This window comes from Saccopteryx leptura, chromosome 1 (assembly GCF_036850995.1).
Source record: "Saccopteryx leptura isolate mSacLep1 chromosome 1, mSacLep1_pri_phased_curated, whole genome shotgun sequence".
NCBI classification, from domain to species: domain Eukaryota; kingdom Metazoa; phylum Chordata; class Mammalia; order Chiroptera; family Emballonuridae; genus Saccopteryx; species Saccopteryx leptura.
This window is the reverse complement of record NC_089503.1, coordinates 9,712,883-9,727,378: the sequence shown is the minus strand read 5'-3', so window position 1 is coordinate 9,727,378 and position 14,496 is coordinate 9,712,883. Positions and strand designations below refer to the sequence as shown.

The 14,496-nt window shown below is 56.4% G+C and overlaps 2 protein-coding genes across 4 annotated transcripts in view; one reads left to right on the top strand and one right to left on the bottom strand.

Moving 5' to 3' along the window:
- Positions 1-2,359, bottom strand: part of PLAAT5 (phospholipase A and acyltransferase 5) — a 19,462-nt gene extending 17,103 nt beyond the window's left edge. Inside the window, exon 1 of the mRNA XM_066360136.1 lies at positions 2,245-2,359. Within this exon, the coding sequence (XP_066216233.1) occupies positions 2,245-2,281 (37 nt within the window). The 5' untranslated portion in view covers positions 2,282-2,359. The remainder of the gene's footprint in view (positions 1-2,244) is intronic.
- On the top strand, positions 1,868-14,496 carry LGALS12 (galectin 12). Of its 3 annotated transcripts, none has more exons than XM_066360128.1 (9): positions 1,868-2,306; positions 4,121-4,166; positions 4,277-4,490; positions 5,298-5,417; positions 6,378-6,416; positions 7,510-7,536; positions 8,098-8,186; positions 12,079-12,229; positions 12,667-14,496. In XM_066360128.1, exons 2-9 carry the CDS (start codon positions 4,126-4,128, stop codon positions 12,811-12,813), a joined length of 828 nt encoding a protein of 275 aa, XP_066216225.1. In that variant the 5' UTR covers positions 1,868-2,306; positions 4,121-4,125; the 3' UTR covers positions 12,814-14,496. The 3 variants fall into 3 exon arrangements, with proteins under 3 accessions (XP_066216225.1, XP_066216219.1, XP_066216220.1); XM_066360122.1 differs by having other exon boundaries at positions 4,078-4,166; XM_066360123.1 differs by lacking the exon at positions 1,868-2,306 and adding an exon at positions 2,308-2,361 and having other exon boundaries at positions 4,078-4,166.

The following is a 14,496-nucleotide window of genomic DNA, read 5'->3' as shown; positions in this document are numbered from 1 at the left end:
GCTCAGAACGCCATATATACCCCATTTTTCCACGAGAGGGTCATGTATGTGCGGTTCCCATATGTACACATGTAATGAAATTTGGGTCTTTTCTCTTGTTAACTTGTCTCATGTTGATTTAATTACTAGACCAACTGGAAGAAACTAGAAGGGTAGAAAAAAAAAGGAATAAAATCAAAGTAATGAAAAGTGTCGTGTTAGCCTACTGAGGTTATGGATGATGCTTGCTCTGGTTCCGTTTTACAATGTTTCTGTCCACATGGTTTCATCTCTTTAGGGAAAAAAATAAGTGCAAAGCATCTGGCATTGCCTTACTTGTTCCCTAAGTGTGTGACGAGCTGAATTGAACCCCCTCAGAATCCTATGCTGAAGTCCCAATCCCCGGTAACGAGAATGGACCTGTATTTGGAGATAAGAACTTTAAATGGCTAATGAGGTGATAGGGGTGGGCCCTAGTCCAGTAGGACTGCTCTTCGTATAAGAAGAAGGTTAGACACAAACACGCAGACCAAGGGACAAACATCTATTGTACAATAAAAGGAGAGAAGCCTCAGGAAAAAAAGTACCTGCTGGCACCTTGATCCTGAGCTTTCAGCCTCCAGAATTGTGAGGAATTAAATTTCTGTTGCTTAAGCCACCCAATCTCTTAACAGCCTGAGTAAACAAACGCATCCTCCTCTTAAAAAAAATTCACAGACAGGAAATGAGGCTGGGATGGGAAGGAGGGAGGAGGTTCATTTGCCTCAGGCCACAGGATTGGCGGGGAGGCTGGGAACAGGTCCCAGATCTGACTCCCAGGGTGAGTCTCCGGGTCCCTTGCTTAGCTGGTTCCTCCACCTTTGGTTTCTCCTCCCCCAACCCCCATCTCTGCATAGAGAGTTTTCTACCTGAACACACTTCTGATCGAATTTCCCCACACAGAGCACCTTCAGCAGCTAAGCCCCACCGACCCTTTGACTCCGAACCCCAGCCCTGCCAGTTAGGACCTAAGTCAGTGCGTCTCGAACATGAACCTGCATCAGATCACCTACCCGCCTGCACCCAGAGATCCCCCTTCAGTAGGTCTGGGGTTGGGGTCCCAACATTTGCATTACTAACAATAGCCGCTAAGAGGCCCTGCCCCTCCCCCCAACGCCCATGTGCTCAACCACAAAGCAGCCACTTGCTCCCCCCCCCCCCCCCCCCCCGCACCCCTGCACTTGAGCCTTTGCCCAGCCCGGTCCTGCCCCATGAATTCCCTGCTGCCAAGTCTGACACTTGTCAGAGCCGGGGACCTCCCAACTCGGATAAAGTTGAGCTGCTTTTTAAAGGGAAAGCCCCGCTGAAATGTAAAGCAAAGCTGGCCCATCTCTATCTAAAGGATCATGGGAGAGCTTGATAAATGCAGATAGCTGGGTCCACCCCCAGGTACGGACCTCCTCCCTCGGAAACACACTGCCTGGTCCTCTAGAGGGAGTCCCAGAGGGGAAGTGACATGTCCCAGGGCACACAGCACGTTAGAGCAGAGGCTCAGCAAGAACCCGGGTCTCCTTGGGTGCAGCTGTATGCCACCCACTGTACCACACTGCCTCTTCTGAGCCTCTGGGGTGGGGGCTCTTCTCTCTTCCTGCCCTTTTCTCACCTCCCCCCACTCCACTTTCCTGTGACATCGGCTGGGCTCTGGCATTTCCAGCTGAGGCTGGAATGAGCCCCCAGGGAACTATACAATTTACCAACTTGGTAAGAGTGGGGAAAGGGGCAAGGAAGTGAGGGAGGTGAAAACCTTTTGTGGGGAGGGCACAGGAGGGGCGGAGAAAATGGGAAGCCAGTCCAAGGTGCCCAGGAAGCTGGGGGCGGAGCCAGCACCCCTGCCTCTGATCAAGAAGGGCTCAGAGGGCAGCCCTGGAAACCACAAACCTTCCCTGGCCCCAAGGAGCCAGCCTCTGCCCCCCCCCCCCCCCACAACAGCCAGCCCTGTGCTTCAGACCCGGACGGGCTGGCTAGTTAGTTAATCAGTTAGTTAGTGCAAGTTTCCTACCCGTGGACACAGATTTCTGCTAACAACCCCAGCCCAGCCGGCGGGGCTAGAGCTGGGGATGTGGCACCAGAGCAGCTGCAAGCGGCATTAGGACTAACAGCTGGAAAAGCTGCCCCAGGCACTTAGAGTCCTGGCTGGGAGAGGCGAGTCAGCCCAGTGGTGGCAGGGCCCCTGGAAGCAGTAGCAGCAGCTCGAGTTGGAGGCGTCCCACCCCCCCCCCATGTCACCTGGAGAGAAACTGGACCCGCTCCCTGACACCTTCATCCTGCAGCCGCCAGTCTTCCACCCGGTGAGCAGCCGCTCAGGTTTGGAGCCTCCCAGGACTCAGGGCGTCTTCCTTCCAGGTGGGGCCAGACGCCGGGTGCTGGGATGGAAAGGCCCTCAGTTCTGGGCCCCCCCCCCCCGCTTCCCCAGTAGCTGCCCCAGGGGTGCTGCAAAGGTCCCCAGTAGCTGCCCCAGGGGTGCTGCAAAGGTCCCCAGTAGCTGCCCCAGGGGTGCTGCAAAGGTCCTCCCGAGTTTAGCAAAGTGACTGATTAGCTAATTACCACTTGGGTGTGAATGACTGTTAGGCTCAGGGCACCCTTGCATTTTTAAAGTAGCAGAGCCTCGAGGAACAGTGCTGTGCCCCTACTGCACAAAGGGTGACAGGGGGGTGACTAGGAAGATCTGGGGGAAGTGCTTAATATTGTTGGGGGGACAAGGAGCACCTAGGAAGGGCAGCCTCATCTCCAGCCTGGAAGGGAGTCAGGTGGGAGCTTCCATCTCAGAGAGAGGGGAGGGGTCTTTCCCGTTTCCTCCTGCTGTTCAGAGCCCATCAGATTTTCTGAGGCCTGGCCACGCTTTACCGAAGGCTAAACTTCCGGGGGACTGCCCCCTCCCACGAGCACTGACTACCGCTTTCTCTGTACTTGGCTCTCCTCTCTCCCGAGAGCTGCATCGGCTCAGTTCATTACAGGCCCAGCCCGGAGCCTGGGGAGCGGAGGGACCGAAGTGCTGAGCCCGCGGAGCGGTGGGTGCTCTGGCCATCTCAGTGTCCTGCACCTCCCCTCAGTTTCCTGCACCTCCCCTCAGTGTCCTGCGCCTCCCCTCAGTGTCCTGTACCTCCCCTCAGTGTCCTGCACCTCCCCAGGTGCCTGAGGAAGGGGGTGAAGCCGGAGCCCAGGTTCCAACCCTTCCGTGCTTTTCAGGCTGCAGGCTCCCACCTGGAGGGCAGTGGCTGTTGGGTCTTGCTCTTTCTAGGTGATTTGGCTTCTGAAGGCTGCCACGTGCAGGCTGGTCTTGTGACACTGCCCAATGTTTACCTGATGCATGTTCACACTCGCTCTGCAAACACCTGCTCAGGGCCCACACTGTGCCAGGCCGGGCACTGAGCCTATAGAAGGGAGAGACAGGGCTTCAGCTTTGCGGGGTTGTGCCTCCCAGTGTAGACAGCCAGATACACGTCTCCCTGTAATCCAGCCGGCCAAGAGCCAAGCCAGCCACACAGCAAAGTATCTGGAGCACGGCCAGGGAAGGGATAATTCCGGCACCAAACGGTATGGCGCTTGAGAAGGGGTCCGAGCCTATGTCAGGAGCCTTGAAAGGTGATGGGGAGCTAGGCCGGGCCATCGTGAGGTGTCTCCCAGGGATCCACATCAGCGTCCACTCTCAGCTCACCCAGTCCACCCTCTGCCTCCCAGTTCCAGGCTCTGGCCCGTGAGCAGTCCTCTGGAAGCCTCGATAGCAGGCTTCTGGAGGCCAGGGTGGCATCCAGTGGGCACCGATCCTCACTGGTGACACTGCTGTGTCCTCGGAACCAGGGAGAGGGGCTGGGCTGGTGCTGCAAGGGCAGTGGCGCTGAATTGGGCTTCCCGGGGGGGAATATGGCTTTGACATGTGAAGGTCCAGGAAAGGGAGTGGGTAGAAGACATTTCAGACAAAACTAACTTTTCCCCATAGGACATCTTCTGTTAGGGCAGGAGAGTTGAGTTTTCTTGTCTTCTCCCCCCCCCCCAGCCCTCCCACATAGGGGGCCTTTGGCCTTTCCTCTACCCTGTAAGGGTGCGTTTCTCCCCGTTCAGGTGGTCCCTTATGTCACAACAATTTTTGGTGGCTTGCGCGCAGGCAAGATGGTCATGCTGCAGGGAGTGGTCCCGCTGGAGGCACGCAGGTGAGGGGGTGCTCCACGGGGCGCTGGAGCTCAGCCCGAGGGTCTTTGCCTTCGGGGTCTCTGGGGGTCTCTGACCAGAAGGGCCCTCTGAAAGCCTCGCCTCCCACCAGGTTCCAGGTGGACTTCCAGTGCGGCTGCAGCCTGCATCCCCGGCCGGACATCGCCATCCACTTCAACCCTCGCTTCCACACCACCAAGCCCCATGTCATCTGCAACACCCTGTGCAACGGGCGCTGGCAGGCCGAGGCCCGGTGGCCCCGCCTGGCCCTGCAGAGAGGAGCCCGCTTCCTCATCCTCTTCCTCTTTGGAAATGAGGAGATGAAGGTGAGCGGGAGGGAATCCGGGCTCTAGAACTTGTGTCCTTTGCCCCTCCCTCCTTGTGCTGAGCCCCGCGGCACTGTGTTAAAGGGAGCGGGGGGAGGGGTCAAGTACCGCGAGGACCGCGGGGCTGCCAAGCCCAGTTCCAAGCTGCCGGGCCCGAGGGGCCTGATGCATGCGGCAGCAAGACAGCTCTGTGGTGCCCGGCCCTGGGGAGGGTGGCACCGCCCATGTCACAGCGTGTCTAGCACACCTGCAAGGTGCCCCTTAGCAACCCACGGACTCCTCCCGAAACCCATGAGGAAGGTACTCATTCTCCCCATCCCACAGCGGAGGGAGCAGGGGACAGGGAGCGAGAACTGACCTCAGGGCTTTCACGCTGACGTGCACTCTTATTAGAAAGATGCGGGGATCTTCAGACTGGGAGCCGGCAGTGCAGGGAGAGGCCGCGGGGGAGGGGTCCACACAGCCGCTGGAGCCTGGGCTGCCTCTCCCCGGGAGGGCTGCGCTGCCGCTGGCAGGTCCGCGGAGAGGAGAGGCAGGATGAGGGGCGCGTGGGGCGGTGCGTGTCAGGGTCAGAGAGGGGCGTGGGAAGGTGCCTCGATTCCGAGGCCAGCCGTGCCACCTGTTAGCTCTGCAACCCTGGGAAGATCACGGAGGCTCCCCAAACCTCAGGGACCTCGTCTGCAAAATGCACCTGCTTCACAGAGTAAGGATGAAGGTAAATGAAAACTCCAGGTATGAACACTTGCGGACGCCAGGCATGAGCTTGATGACCATCAGTGGTGCTGAGGCAGCCCCCTGTGTCCCCAGGTGAGTGTGAACGGACAGCACTTCCTCCACTACCGCTACCGGCTTCCACTGTCTCGTGTGGACACCCTGGGCATATTTGGTGACATCTTGGTGAGGGCTGTTGGATTCCTGAATGTCAATGTAAGTTCCCTCGTGGCCAAGGCCTGGGTGGCAGTAGCCTCTGACTTCCTCTGACACCTAGACAGGCCTAGGACCCCCTCCCGCCCCAGGCAAGCCCTGTCACATGAGTTATGCCCAAGGTGGAGGATTTCCATCAACATGTCGGGTATGAGTGTGCTGAGGCGAAGAGAAGGTGACTACAGAGGGCCCAAGAGCTTTGGACAGAAGTCTGTACTGGGTGTGGCGTCTGGTCAACATGGAGGAGCAATGGCCAGGAGGCAACTCACTTGGAGACTTGGAGCTAAAATGTCCAATGATTGCAGCTGAGAAACTTATTAAAAATGCAGACTTCAGCCCTGGCTGGTTGGCTCAGTGGTAGAGCGTCGGCCTGGTGTGCGGGAGTCCCAGGTTCGATTCCCGGCCAGGGCACACAGGATAAGCGCCCATCTGCTTCTCCACCCCTCCTCCTCTCCTTCCTCTCTGTCTCTCTCTTCCCCTCCCGCAGCCGAGGCTCCATTGGAGTGGAGTTGGCCCGGGCGCTGGGGATGGCTCCATGGCCTCTGCCTCAGGTGCTAGAAAGGCCCTGGTTGCAACAGAGCAACGCCCCAGATGGGCAGAGCATCGCCCCCTGGTGGGCATGCCGGGTGGATCCTGGTCGGGCGCACGCGGGAGTCTGTCTGACTGCCTTCCTGTTTCCAACTTCAGAAAAATACAAAAAAAAAAAAATGCAGACTTCTGGGCCCTGCCACCAGAGATTCTGATTCAGCACGTCTGATGGGGACCTAGGGACCAGCATGTCCACAATGCCAGCTTTGAGAACCACCACTGATGAGGCCTGTGGGGAGAAGGAAGAGCTCTCAAGGCCAAAGCGGCCTCTGCCAACATCCGGGCACAGGCAGGGCAGGCCAGGGCCAAATCAATGGCCCTTGGGACTGGCAGCACTCCTGAATCCTGTTGTTGCTTTTTTTCCTTTCCAAACAGCCATTTTCAGAGGGCAGCAGCGAGTATCCAGTTGGACATGTGAGTCTCTTAGGAACAAGGTGGGCTCTTGTCTCAGGCACGTGAGCCAAGACCCTGGTTCTCTCTCCCCCTGTGAGACTTGGCTGTCGCAGGCTGGGCTGCCGCTCCCCTTTGCACAGGCCCAATGCACGGTTGTCATGGATATGGCCGTCTCTGGCTTGGTCCCTGGAGAGCTAGCCTTGCCTCTCCAGGGCCAACTTGGGACGATGAAAAAGGGGTTGGGGGTTGGAATGACTGCCCTCAGGGGCAGGGTCCAGTACAGTAATATTCTTTTAATATATTTTAATTAATATTTTTAATATATTTTTCATATTGCTTTCAATTTTTTAGGCTACAAAATGCTTATTTTAACCACAAAAATAATTAAAATAATAAATATATAAAAATACCTATATACTGCAAAATCCCATGATATAGTGAAAAATCCGTGATACAAAATTAGATATGACAATTTAAAAATCTGCGATACAGGGAGACTGTGAAAAGTGAACCACAATATGACGAGGGATGACTGTAAATCGAAACAAAATGCATAGCGTAGAATTTAATATGTTGTTAAAATTATGTAGGTTTAAGAGTGTAGAAAGTGTTTAAGAGCATAGGAAGTGTTTATAAGAGTGTGAGAAAGTTTAATAATAGCGTGGATAAGGTTTCGAAGAGTGTGGGGAGGGTTTACCAAGTCTTAAAATATATATAAATAATAAAATAAAGGTCGCTACTTTGCGGATTTTCGCGTATCACGAGGTTTCTGGGACCTAACCCCCGCGATAGACAAGGGACCCCTGTATTCATATCAGAAGATCCCTTTAGATGGGAGCTTCCAGGTCCCAGAGCAACCCCCGCGGTAGCTGGCGTGGCCTGCAGGGCAGAGGGGAGACGAGGCCACACAGTGAGGGAACTACTGTCCCTCCACCCAGTTCTTCCCCATTGATGTCCCGCTGGATTCAGGAGGATCCCACTAGGGCTCTAATCATTCACCTCTGAGAGAGTCAGACCCCGAAGATTCCCAATTTTTAATAACGCTGTCAAGAGATTCCCATTAATTGAGCAAACACCTCATGACCCCCGCACCCCTTCTCTCTTTCCTTGACAGCCTTTCCTGCTGAAGAGCCCCAAGCTGGTGAGTGACCTCCTCTTTCACCTGTCCCATCAGGGGTGGGAGAGCTCCCCCACCTGGTGGGAAGTGGCCTCAGCAGGTGCAGGCTGTGGATGGGCCGGCAGCTTCGGGCTGAAACTCCAGCTCCTTGCGACCTTTTCCTCACTTACTCTGCACACAGTTATTCGATTCTCTTCTGTGCCAGGCTCAGGGCCAGGCTCTAGGGTAGAGGGACAAGCCAGTCCCCAGGGCTCCAGTTGCTTACAGGCTGGTGGGGAGGCAGACCAATGAAAGAGCCATGACATTCCGAGGTGCAGCATAGGGGACATGCATGGTGCTCACAGCACAGAGCAGCACCGAGCTCAGCCTGAAAAAAGGCCCGGGACAGCGGAGTACTACAGGAGGCCAGGCCTGCAGCAGGTGTTTAGTAAATGCGCAGAGCCAACTGCCCCTAACCCCCAGCTGCCGGCCTAGAGGCAGAGACTTACCTGCCTCCAGGGTCCCCCGGAGCTGCTCCTGGGGGCAGTAGCCCTCTCTGAACCCCTCTGTGAGTCACCTTCTCAGCCATCTCCCATGTTTCTTCAGGACGTGCCCTGCTCACGCCCCCTTCCCCGGGGTCTCTGGCCCGGACAGGTCATCGTGCTGCGGGGGCTGGTCCTGCAGGAGCCAAAGGAGTGAGTATGCAGATAAGGGGCGGAGCCAAAGGAGTGAGTATGCAGAAGAGGGGCAGAAGCATCTCTGTGCCAGGCACATGCTTTATACACATTGCCTGTTCAGTCTCCTAAGCCACCACTGAACCCCCATTTTACAGAAGAGACAAGCACAGAGAGAAGTGTGCTGGTCAGGACTGCAGTTTGTAAAACATGTGCTGGGGTTGAGAACAGGGCTCGGCCTGCCTTCGTGGCTCCAGCAGCCCAATTCTGGGCGTATCTTCCACGCCTGTAAAACTGCTCAGGCCAACAGCCTCTTACTGCAGGTCCTCCCTGGGGCCTCAGGAAGGCCTTTGAAGGCATGTGGGCTGAGACCCAGAGAGAGGATACCACCTCCAACGGTGACCGGTGCATAGTTTAGAAAACATGCTCGGGGCTCCATAGAGGAGGCCTGATGCTGGGAAGTGGAGACTTGGAAGGACACAATAACCAAGTACCCGGGTCTCCTGCGTGGCAGGCGAGAATTCTACCCCTGAACCACCAATTCATTCCTTACAAATAACCGAGCAGATGCTGCCTAACTTCTCCCCTAGGGGGCGCTCCTGCTCCATTTCCCAAACCTGCAAGCTCAAAGCCAAGTAGACAGGGTCTTTTCTTTTTCTGTTTCTTATCCTTCCTCCCTCCGTCCCTCTGTCTCTCCATCCCTCCCACCTCTCCTCCCTCCCTCTCCTTTACCTTTTTCTGGAATTGTATTGGATTCCATTTTTCTGGGCCACGTTGCCTGCTGGATTTGACTTCTGCTGAGGACACTTAGCATCTGTGCAACTGCAAGGCCTTACCTTTCCTTCCTGTGCCTCAGTTTCTTTGTCTATAGAAGGGAGTACTAACAGTGCTGACTCCGGGGGTGGTGTAAATGCTCAGATCGTGCCAGGCACGCAGCAGTGCTCCACAAATGGGGTGATATCAGATTTCTCTCGGTGGAGGAGCAGGGGAATAGGGTGAGTGCCCTCTGTTCTCCGCTCCTTTTGTTTTGTGCTTATGTTTGAAGTCACTGACCTCACCAAACCCTTGCCCTGCCTGCTCCTGAGTTCTGATGCAGGCGCACCCCTGGACAGCACGGACCTCCAAAGCCAGGACGACTGGGTTGGAGTCCTGACTTTCCCTCTTATAAACGGTGTGGTGTTGGGCAAGTCACTCTACCTCTTGGAGTCAGGATTCCTTAGTTTCCCCACAGGAAAAAAAAAAAAAAAAGGAAAAACATAATCCCAACCCGACAGGGAAAACAAAATGATTTCCAGTAACAAAGAAAACCTTCCTTCACTCCCCCCAAAACTTGGGGGACATGAGACTAGGTTCATATATTAGCTCAAAGCCACATGGTTATTCGTGACACAACGAACACTTAACTGCTCTTTCACAAGGCCCACGAATTCATGGGCCCTCAGAGGCCTGGCAGGTCACATATATAATGAGACCCCAGAATGGGAAGCTGGTGAGATGGAAAGACTATTGCCCCAGATCCACTCATGACAGAGCTGATTATTCTTAAAGAGAAGCTTTCTGAAAGCCATCTTTTACACCAACTCTCTCAATTGTTGAACTGGGTGTGGCTTTAAAGTTGAGAAGAGTGTGGGCCCGCCAGAACATTTCTACAGGCGAATGCGGCCGTGGGCCACCAACAGCAAGACTCAGCACAGTGCCTGGCACTTAGCACGGAGACCGCAATAAATGCGCAGCTGCCGCCACTGTGGTTTTCGGAAAGCAACTGTGGCTTAAATTGGACACGAGCAGGGCGAGAATTTGAGGGCACGGGGTTCATTGGCACTAAAACTTAGTCCTTCTCTGACACCCCCCCCCCCCAAGCACTGAGCATGTGGGGGTTCCACTGCAGCCTCAGAGAACTTGAACAGAGCTTCCCTGGGCACTAGGGGCTGTGCTGGCCAGCTGAGCGGGGGAGGCGCTGAGGTCTCCAGGGGTTCTCAGGCCAATGGGAAGACAAAGCCCGTTCTGGGGAGGGGCCTGGGGGAGCAGGGTGGGGCTGGGCCTGCCAGCTACGGGCACAGTGGGGCTGGAGGCTCCATGCAGGCCGCTCTCCAGGGTCCCTTCCTGCCAAGCTTCTGCCCGGTTTTGAAACCTTGCCGTTCCCTTCCAAAGCTGGGAACATATGGAGCGTCCTCCTGGAACAAATCGATCAGAAGAGGGTTCTCAAAGGCCCACCTTTCCCGGGCTTCGCCCAATCCCCTAAATCTGGTCGGCTCTCCAATCAGCTACTTCCTGCCGAAGGCTCAGCAACAGCTTCGGGGCTGTGGTTTCGAACAAAGTGAGCCTGGAAAGCTCCCCAGACACGAAACAGAATCTGGTTGTCCGGTTTGAGAGGCAGGAGCCAGGCGGCAGGAAGAGCCCCCAAACCCGAGTCCTGGATCCTGGTTGATATCCCGGCTGAAGCCCCCCCCCCCCGCCCCCACTGTTGCTAGGGACGGAGCAAGCCCTTTAACCTCCCCTCAGTGAAGTGGGCTGATAAACCTCAGGCACAGGTCTCCATGAGAGCCCAGGAAAGCAAACCATTGCATCTAGAAGATATCTACTGCGTGCTGGGTATTTGCTAACTTTCACATACATTATCTCCTTTGTTCCTGTCCGTGGCCCCAGAGGTACACCGTATTTCCTAGGATTAGTTTTTAAACAATAGATAGGATTTGAGTGCTTATTCTACACCAGCTGCTGTTCTAAGCACTTTGAGTTAAATGTGTTAATTCATTTAATTCTCATCACCCCAGAGGCAGATACAGTACTGTTGTTATTCCCATATTACAGATGAGGAAATTGAGGCACAGAGCTATTGATTTGCCCAAGGTCACAAGAGTAAAAACGAGCAGATCCAGGGTTGAACCCAGGCAGCCTCGCTCTGCCCCGACACTGCCTACAAAACGCTGAAAGCAGCACCTGGCACGTAGTACTCGGTAAACATATGCTCTCATTGTTGTCCCCATTTTGAGGAGGGGACACGGAGGCTCAGGCAAGGTCATTTGTCTGAGACCCCACGTCCTGCAGTCAGTCAGTGAGTGGCAACGAGGGGTCTCAATCTCAGGTGTGAGGCTCAATCAGGTAATTCTGCTCGGAGCGGTCAGGGGGCCGAGAACCAGTTTCTGGAGATGGAGATGGGACCTGCCCAACCTTCCAGCCGCTCTCCCACCTGCACCCCCCCCCCCCCAGGGCCCAGCAGCCACAGCCTGGAGGATTCAGGGAGCCACCCCAGGGCCCAGCAGCCACAGCCCGGAGGATTCAGGGAGCCACCCACAGGGCCCAGCAGCCACAGCCCGGAGGATTCAGGGAGCCACCCCCAGGGCCCAGCAGCCACGGCCCGGAGGATTCAGGGAGCCACCCACAGGGCCCAGCAGCCACGGCCCAGAGGATTCAGGGAGCCACGCCCAGGGCCCCGGCAGCCACAGCCCGGAGGACTCAGGGAGCCACCCCCAGGGCCCAGCAGCCACAGCCCGGAGGATTCAGGGAGCCACCCCCAGGGCCCAGCAGCCACAGCCCGGACGACTCAGGGAGCCACCCCCAGGGCCCAGCAGCCACAGCCCAGAGGATTCAGGGAGCCACCCCCAGGGCCCAGCAGCCACAGCCCAGAGGATTCAGGGAGCCACCCCCAGGGCCCCACAGCCACAGCCCGGAGGACTCAGGGAGCCACCCCCAGGGCCCAGCAGCCACAGCCCGGAGGATTCAGGGAGCCACCCCCAGGGCCCAGCAGCCACAGCCCGGACGACTCAGGGAGCCACCCCCAGGGCCCAGCAGCCACAGCCCGGAGGATTCAGGGAGCCACGCCCAGGGCCCAGCAGCCACAGCCCAGAGGATTCAGGGAGCCACGGCCTGGGGGCTCTGGAAGCTGAGCGCCTTCTCCGGCCCCTTCCCGCAGTTTCACGCTGAGCCTGCTGGACGAGGCCGCTCGTGTTGCTGTGACACTCAGGGCTTCCTTCGCAGACAGGACGCTGGCTTGGGTCTCACCCTGGGGACGGAAGCAGCTGATCTTGGCTCCCTTCCTATTCTACCCCCAGCGGTTCTTCGAGGTGGGTCAGAGCCATGCATTCCCATCTGGGACACCGAAGGGGGCGGTGTCTCGGAGGGGAACTCCATGCTGGGGCTCCCAACCCTTTACCCTGGCAGCCGGGATCTTGGAAACCCAGGCTTAAGCAATCAGGGTGAACCCTGGCGGCAGCCTGACCAAAAAGCCCCCCTAATGACTCTGGTGTGTGGTCAGGGTTGAGACCGTCTCCTCCAAGGGAAGCCACCCCAGCCCCTGTTGCAGATGGTGGAACTGAGGCCCAGGGTGGCAAAGGTCCTCGTGGAAGGACCGGTGACAAGCGGGACCCTAGTCCTGTTCTGTTGTAGCATGTGTGCCGGGGGGGCCCAGTGTGAAGGGAGGAGGCACTCGCTGGGTGGGCCGCCGGGTGGGCAGCGAAGGGTCCATCAGGAAGCCTGCAGGGCTCACACCCTCCTTTCCCAGGTGCTGCTCCTGTGCCAGGAGGGAGGGCTGAAGCTGGCACTCAATGGGCAGGGCCTGGGGGCCACCAGCCTGGACCAGCAGGCCCTGGAGCGGCTGCGAGAGCTTCGGATCAGTGGCACCATCCAGCTGTACAGTGTGCACTACTGAGGACGGGTCCGGGGGAGAGGAGGCCGGCCCAGACCCGGGGCCCCACGACCCAGCCCCCTTCCTCCCCTCCTTAAAGGGCCCCGTCAGCACGTGTCAGGCCTGAGTCTGCAGGAGCTCTGGGCCCCGCCGCAGAGGAAAGGCACAGGGACGGGAAGGCTCCCCCAGCTCTCCACCGCCCTCCACCGGGAGCCCGAATTTGCCTTTGTTTTCCCTCAGGGCCTAGACAAGGAGGCAGGTTTTGTAGCCTAACAAAGACACTCAAAATACAGTGGCCTAGAGAATGTAGTGTTTGTCATTCTCATCAAATGGTACTGGAGAAAAGGGGCCAGATCAGAGGGCAGCTCTGTGCCCCATGGACCGTCAGGGCCGTCCCTTGTCACAACACCACTGCCAGGACACCAGCATCGTCTGTGTGGCTTTGCTTCCCAGCACTCCCCCGCACACTTCATTTCTGTGAGAACCCGGTGACGTTGATGGGATGGAGGATGAGACATGGCCGACTATCAAAGTCCTTGTCAGGTGCCTGGCGCTAGTCTGGGGGGCGCCAGAATCAACCTGCTCTTCTGTGCCAGGGTCAGCACATGCCTCAGGGTTCCCCGGCCATGGGCCCTGTGTGCACAGTCCCCAGAACTCACAGCGCCAGCCCAGGAGGAGAGAGACCAGCCTGGGTTCAAACCCTGACACCTGTATGGGCGGAGATTTCACCGGTTTGGGCCAATTCAGTACGCTCACACGGAAAGGGGTGGGACATGACGTCAACTAGCAGGGTGGTTGTGAGAATTTATGAGTCGAGATGGCTTAAAATGCCCGGTACTGAGTCGGAGCTCAATAAAAGGTGGCTCTTGAACTGATATTGAGAGAAACAATCTGTTGGTCCCACTAATGTGGCTAACATCCCCGCCTCTAAGGCAAGGCATCACAGAACTCGGGAAAATGTCACAGGTTAGTGACAAAGTGCTCACTATTGCTCACGGGTCTGCTCCATCCATTCAACAATCTTTATCACAGAACTTCAGGCCGGGGTCTGTTTCCCAGTCCAGGGGACCGTTGACCAGGTTGCTGAAGAACTTCCCTGGGAATCCCAGACAGACAGACTCTCACTCCAGAAGGTTCGGGTGCAGTTCAGAAAGAGGAGGGAAGAGGAACAGTCTCTGCACAGAAAACCTTTCTCTGGTCCCCACCACGCGTTCTCTGTCTCTCTCGCTATGTGTACGAGTCAATGACTCAGTGTCTCCTGCCCCACCCATTTGATCATTCAGGAGACAGGGACTGTTCTTAGCTCGCTCCTTCGAGCCGGGCTCCACGCTGGTGATTGACATGTTATCTCCTTTCCTCCCCCCTTTATGAGACTGTCTCCTGAGCCCCAGGGAGATTAAGCAGCGCATCTAAGATTGGCTGAGACGTGGTTGAGCCAAAATTCAAAACCAGGACTCACACTCTGAGGGCCCTGCTCCATGGAGCCAGGCTGACATTGTGTGGACCTTTCGCAAATAAGTTCCCTTTGGGACACATGAGTGGGTTTACAAAAAAAAAAAAAAGGAACTCAATTGATGTACAACAAATTCAATTCAATAGAGAATAAAGGTCCAGAGTCTTTCTTTTTCTTTCTTTCTTTCTTTTCTTTTTTTTTTTTTTTTTGTGACAGAGACAGAGAGAGGGATAGACAGGAAGGGAAAGAGATGA

What these genes read in the sequence shown, in the direction of transcription:
- LGALS12 (XM_066360122.1), top strand. Translation starts at nt 2,238, where the DNA reads ATGTCACCTGGAGAGAAACTGGACCCGCTCCCTGACACCTTCATCCTG. An exon ending in GTCCCGCTGGAGGCACGCAG is followed by an intron (nt 4,167 to 4,276) that starts GTGAGGGGGTGC and finishes GCCTCCCACCAG; the next exon opens with GTTCCAGGTGGACTTCCAGT. An exon ending in TTGGAAATGAGGAGATGAAG is followed by an intron (nt 4,491 to 5,297) that starts GTGAGCGGGAGG and finishes CTGTGTCCCCAG; the next exon opens with GTGAGTGTGAACGGACAGCA.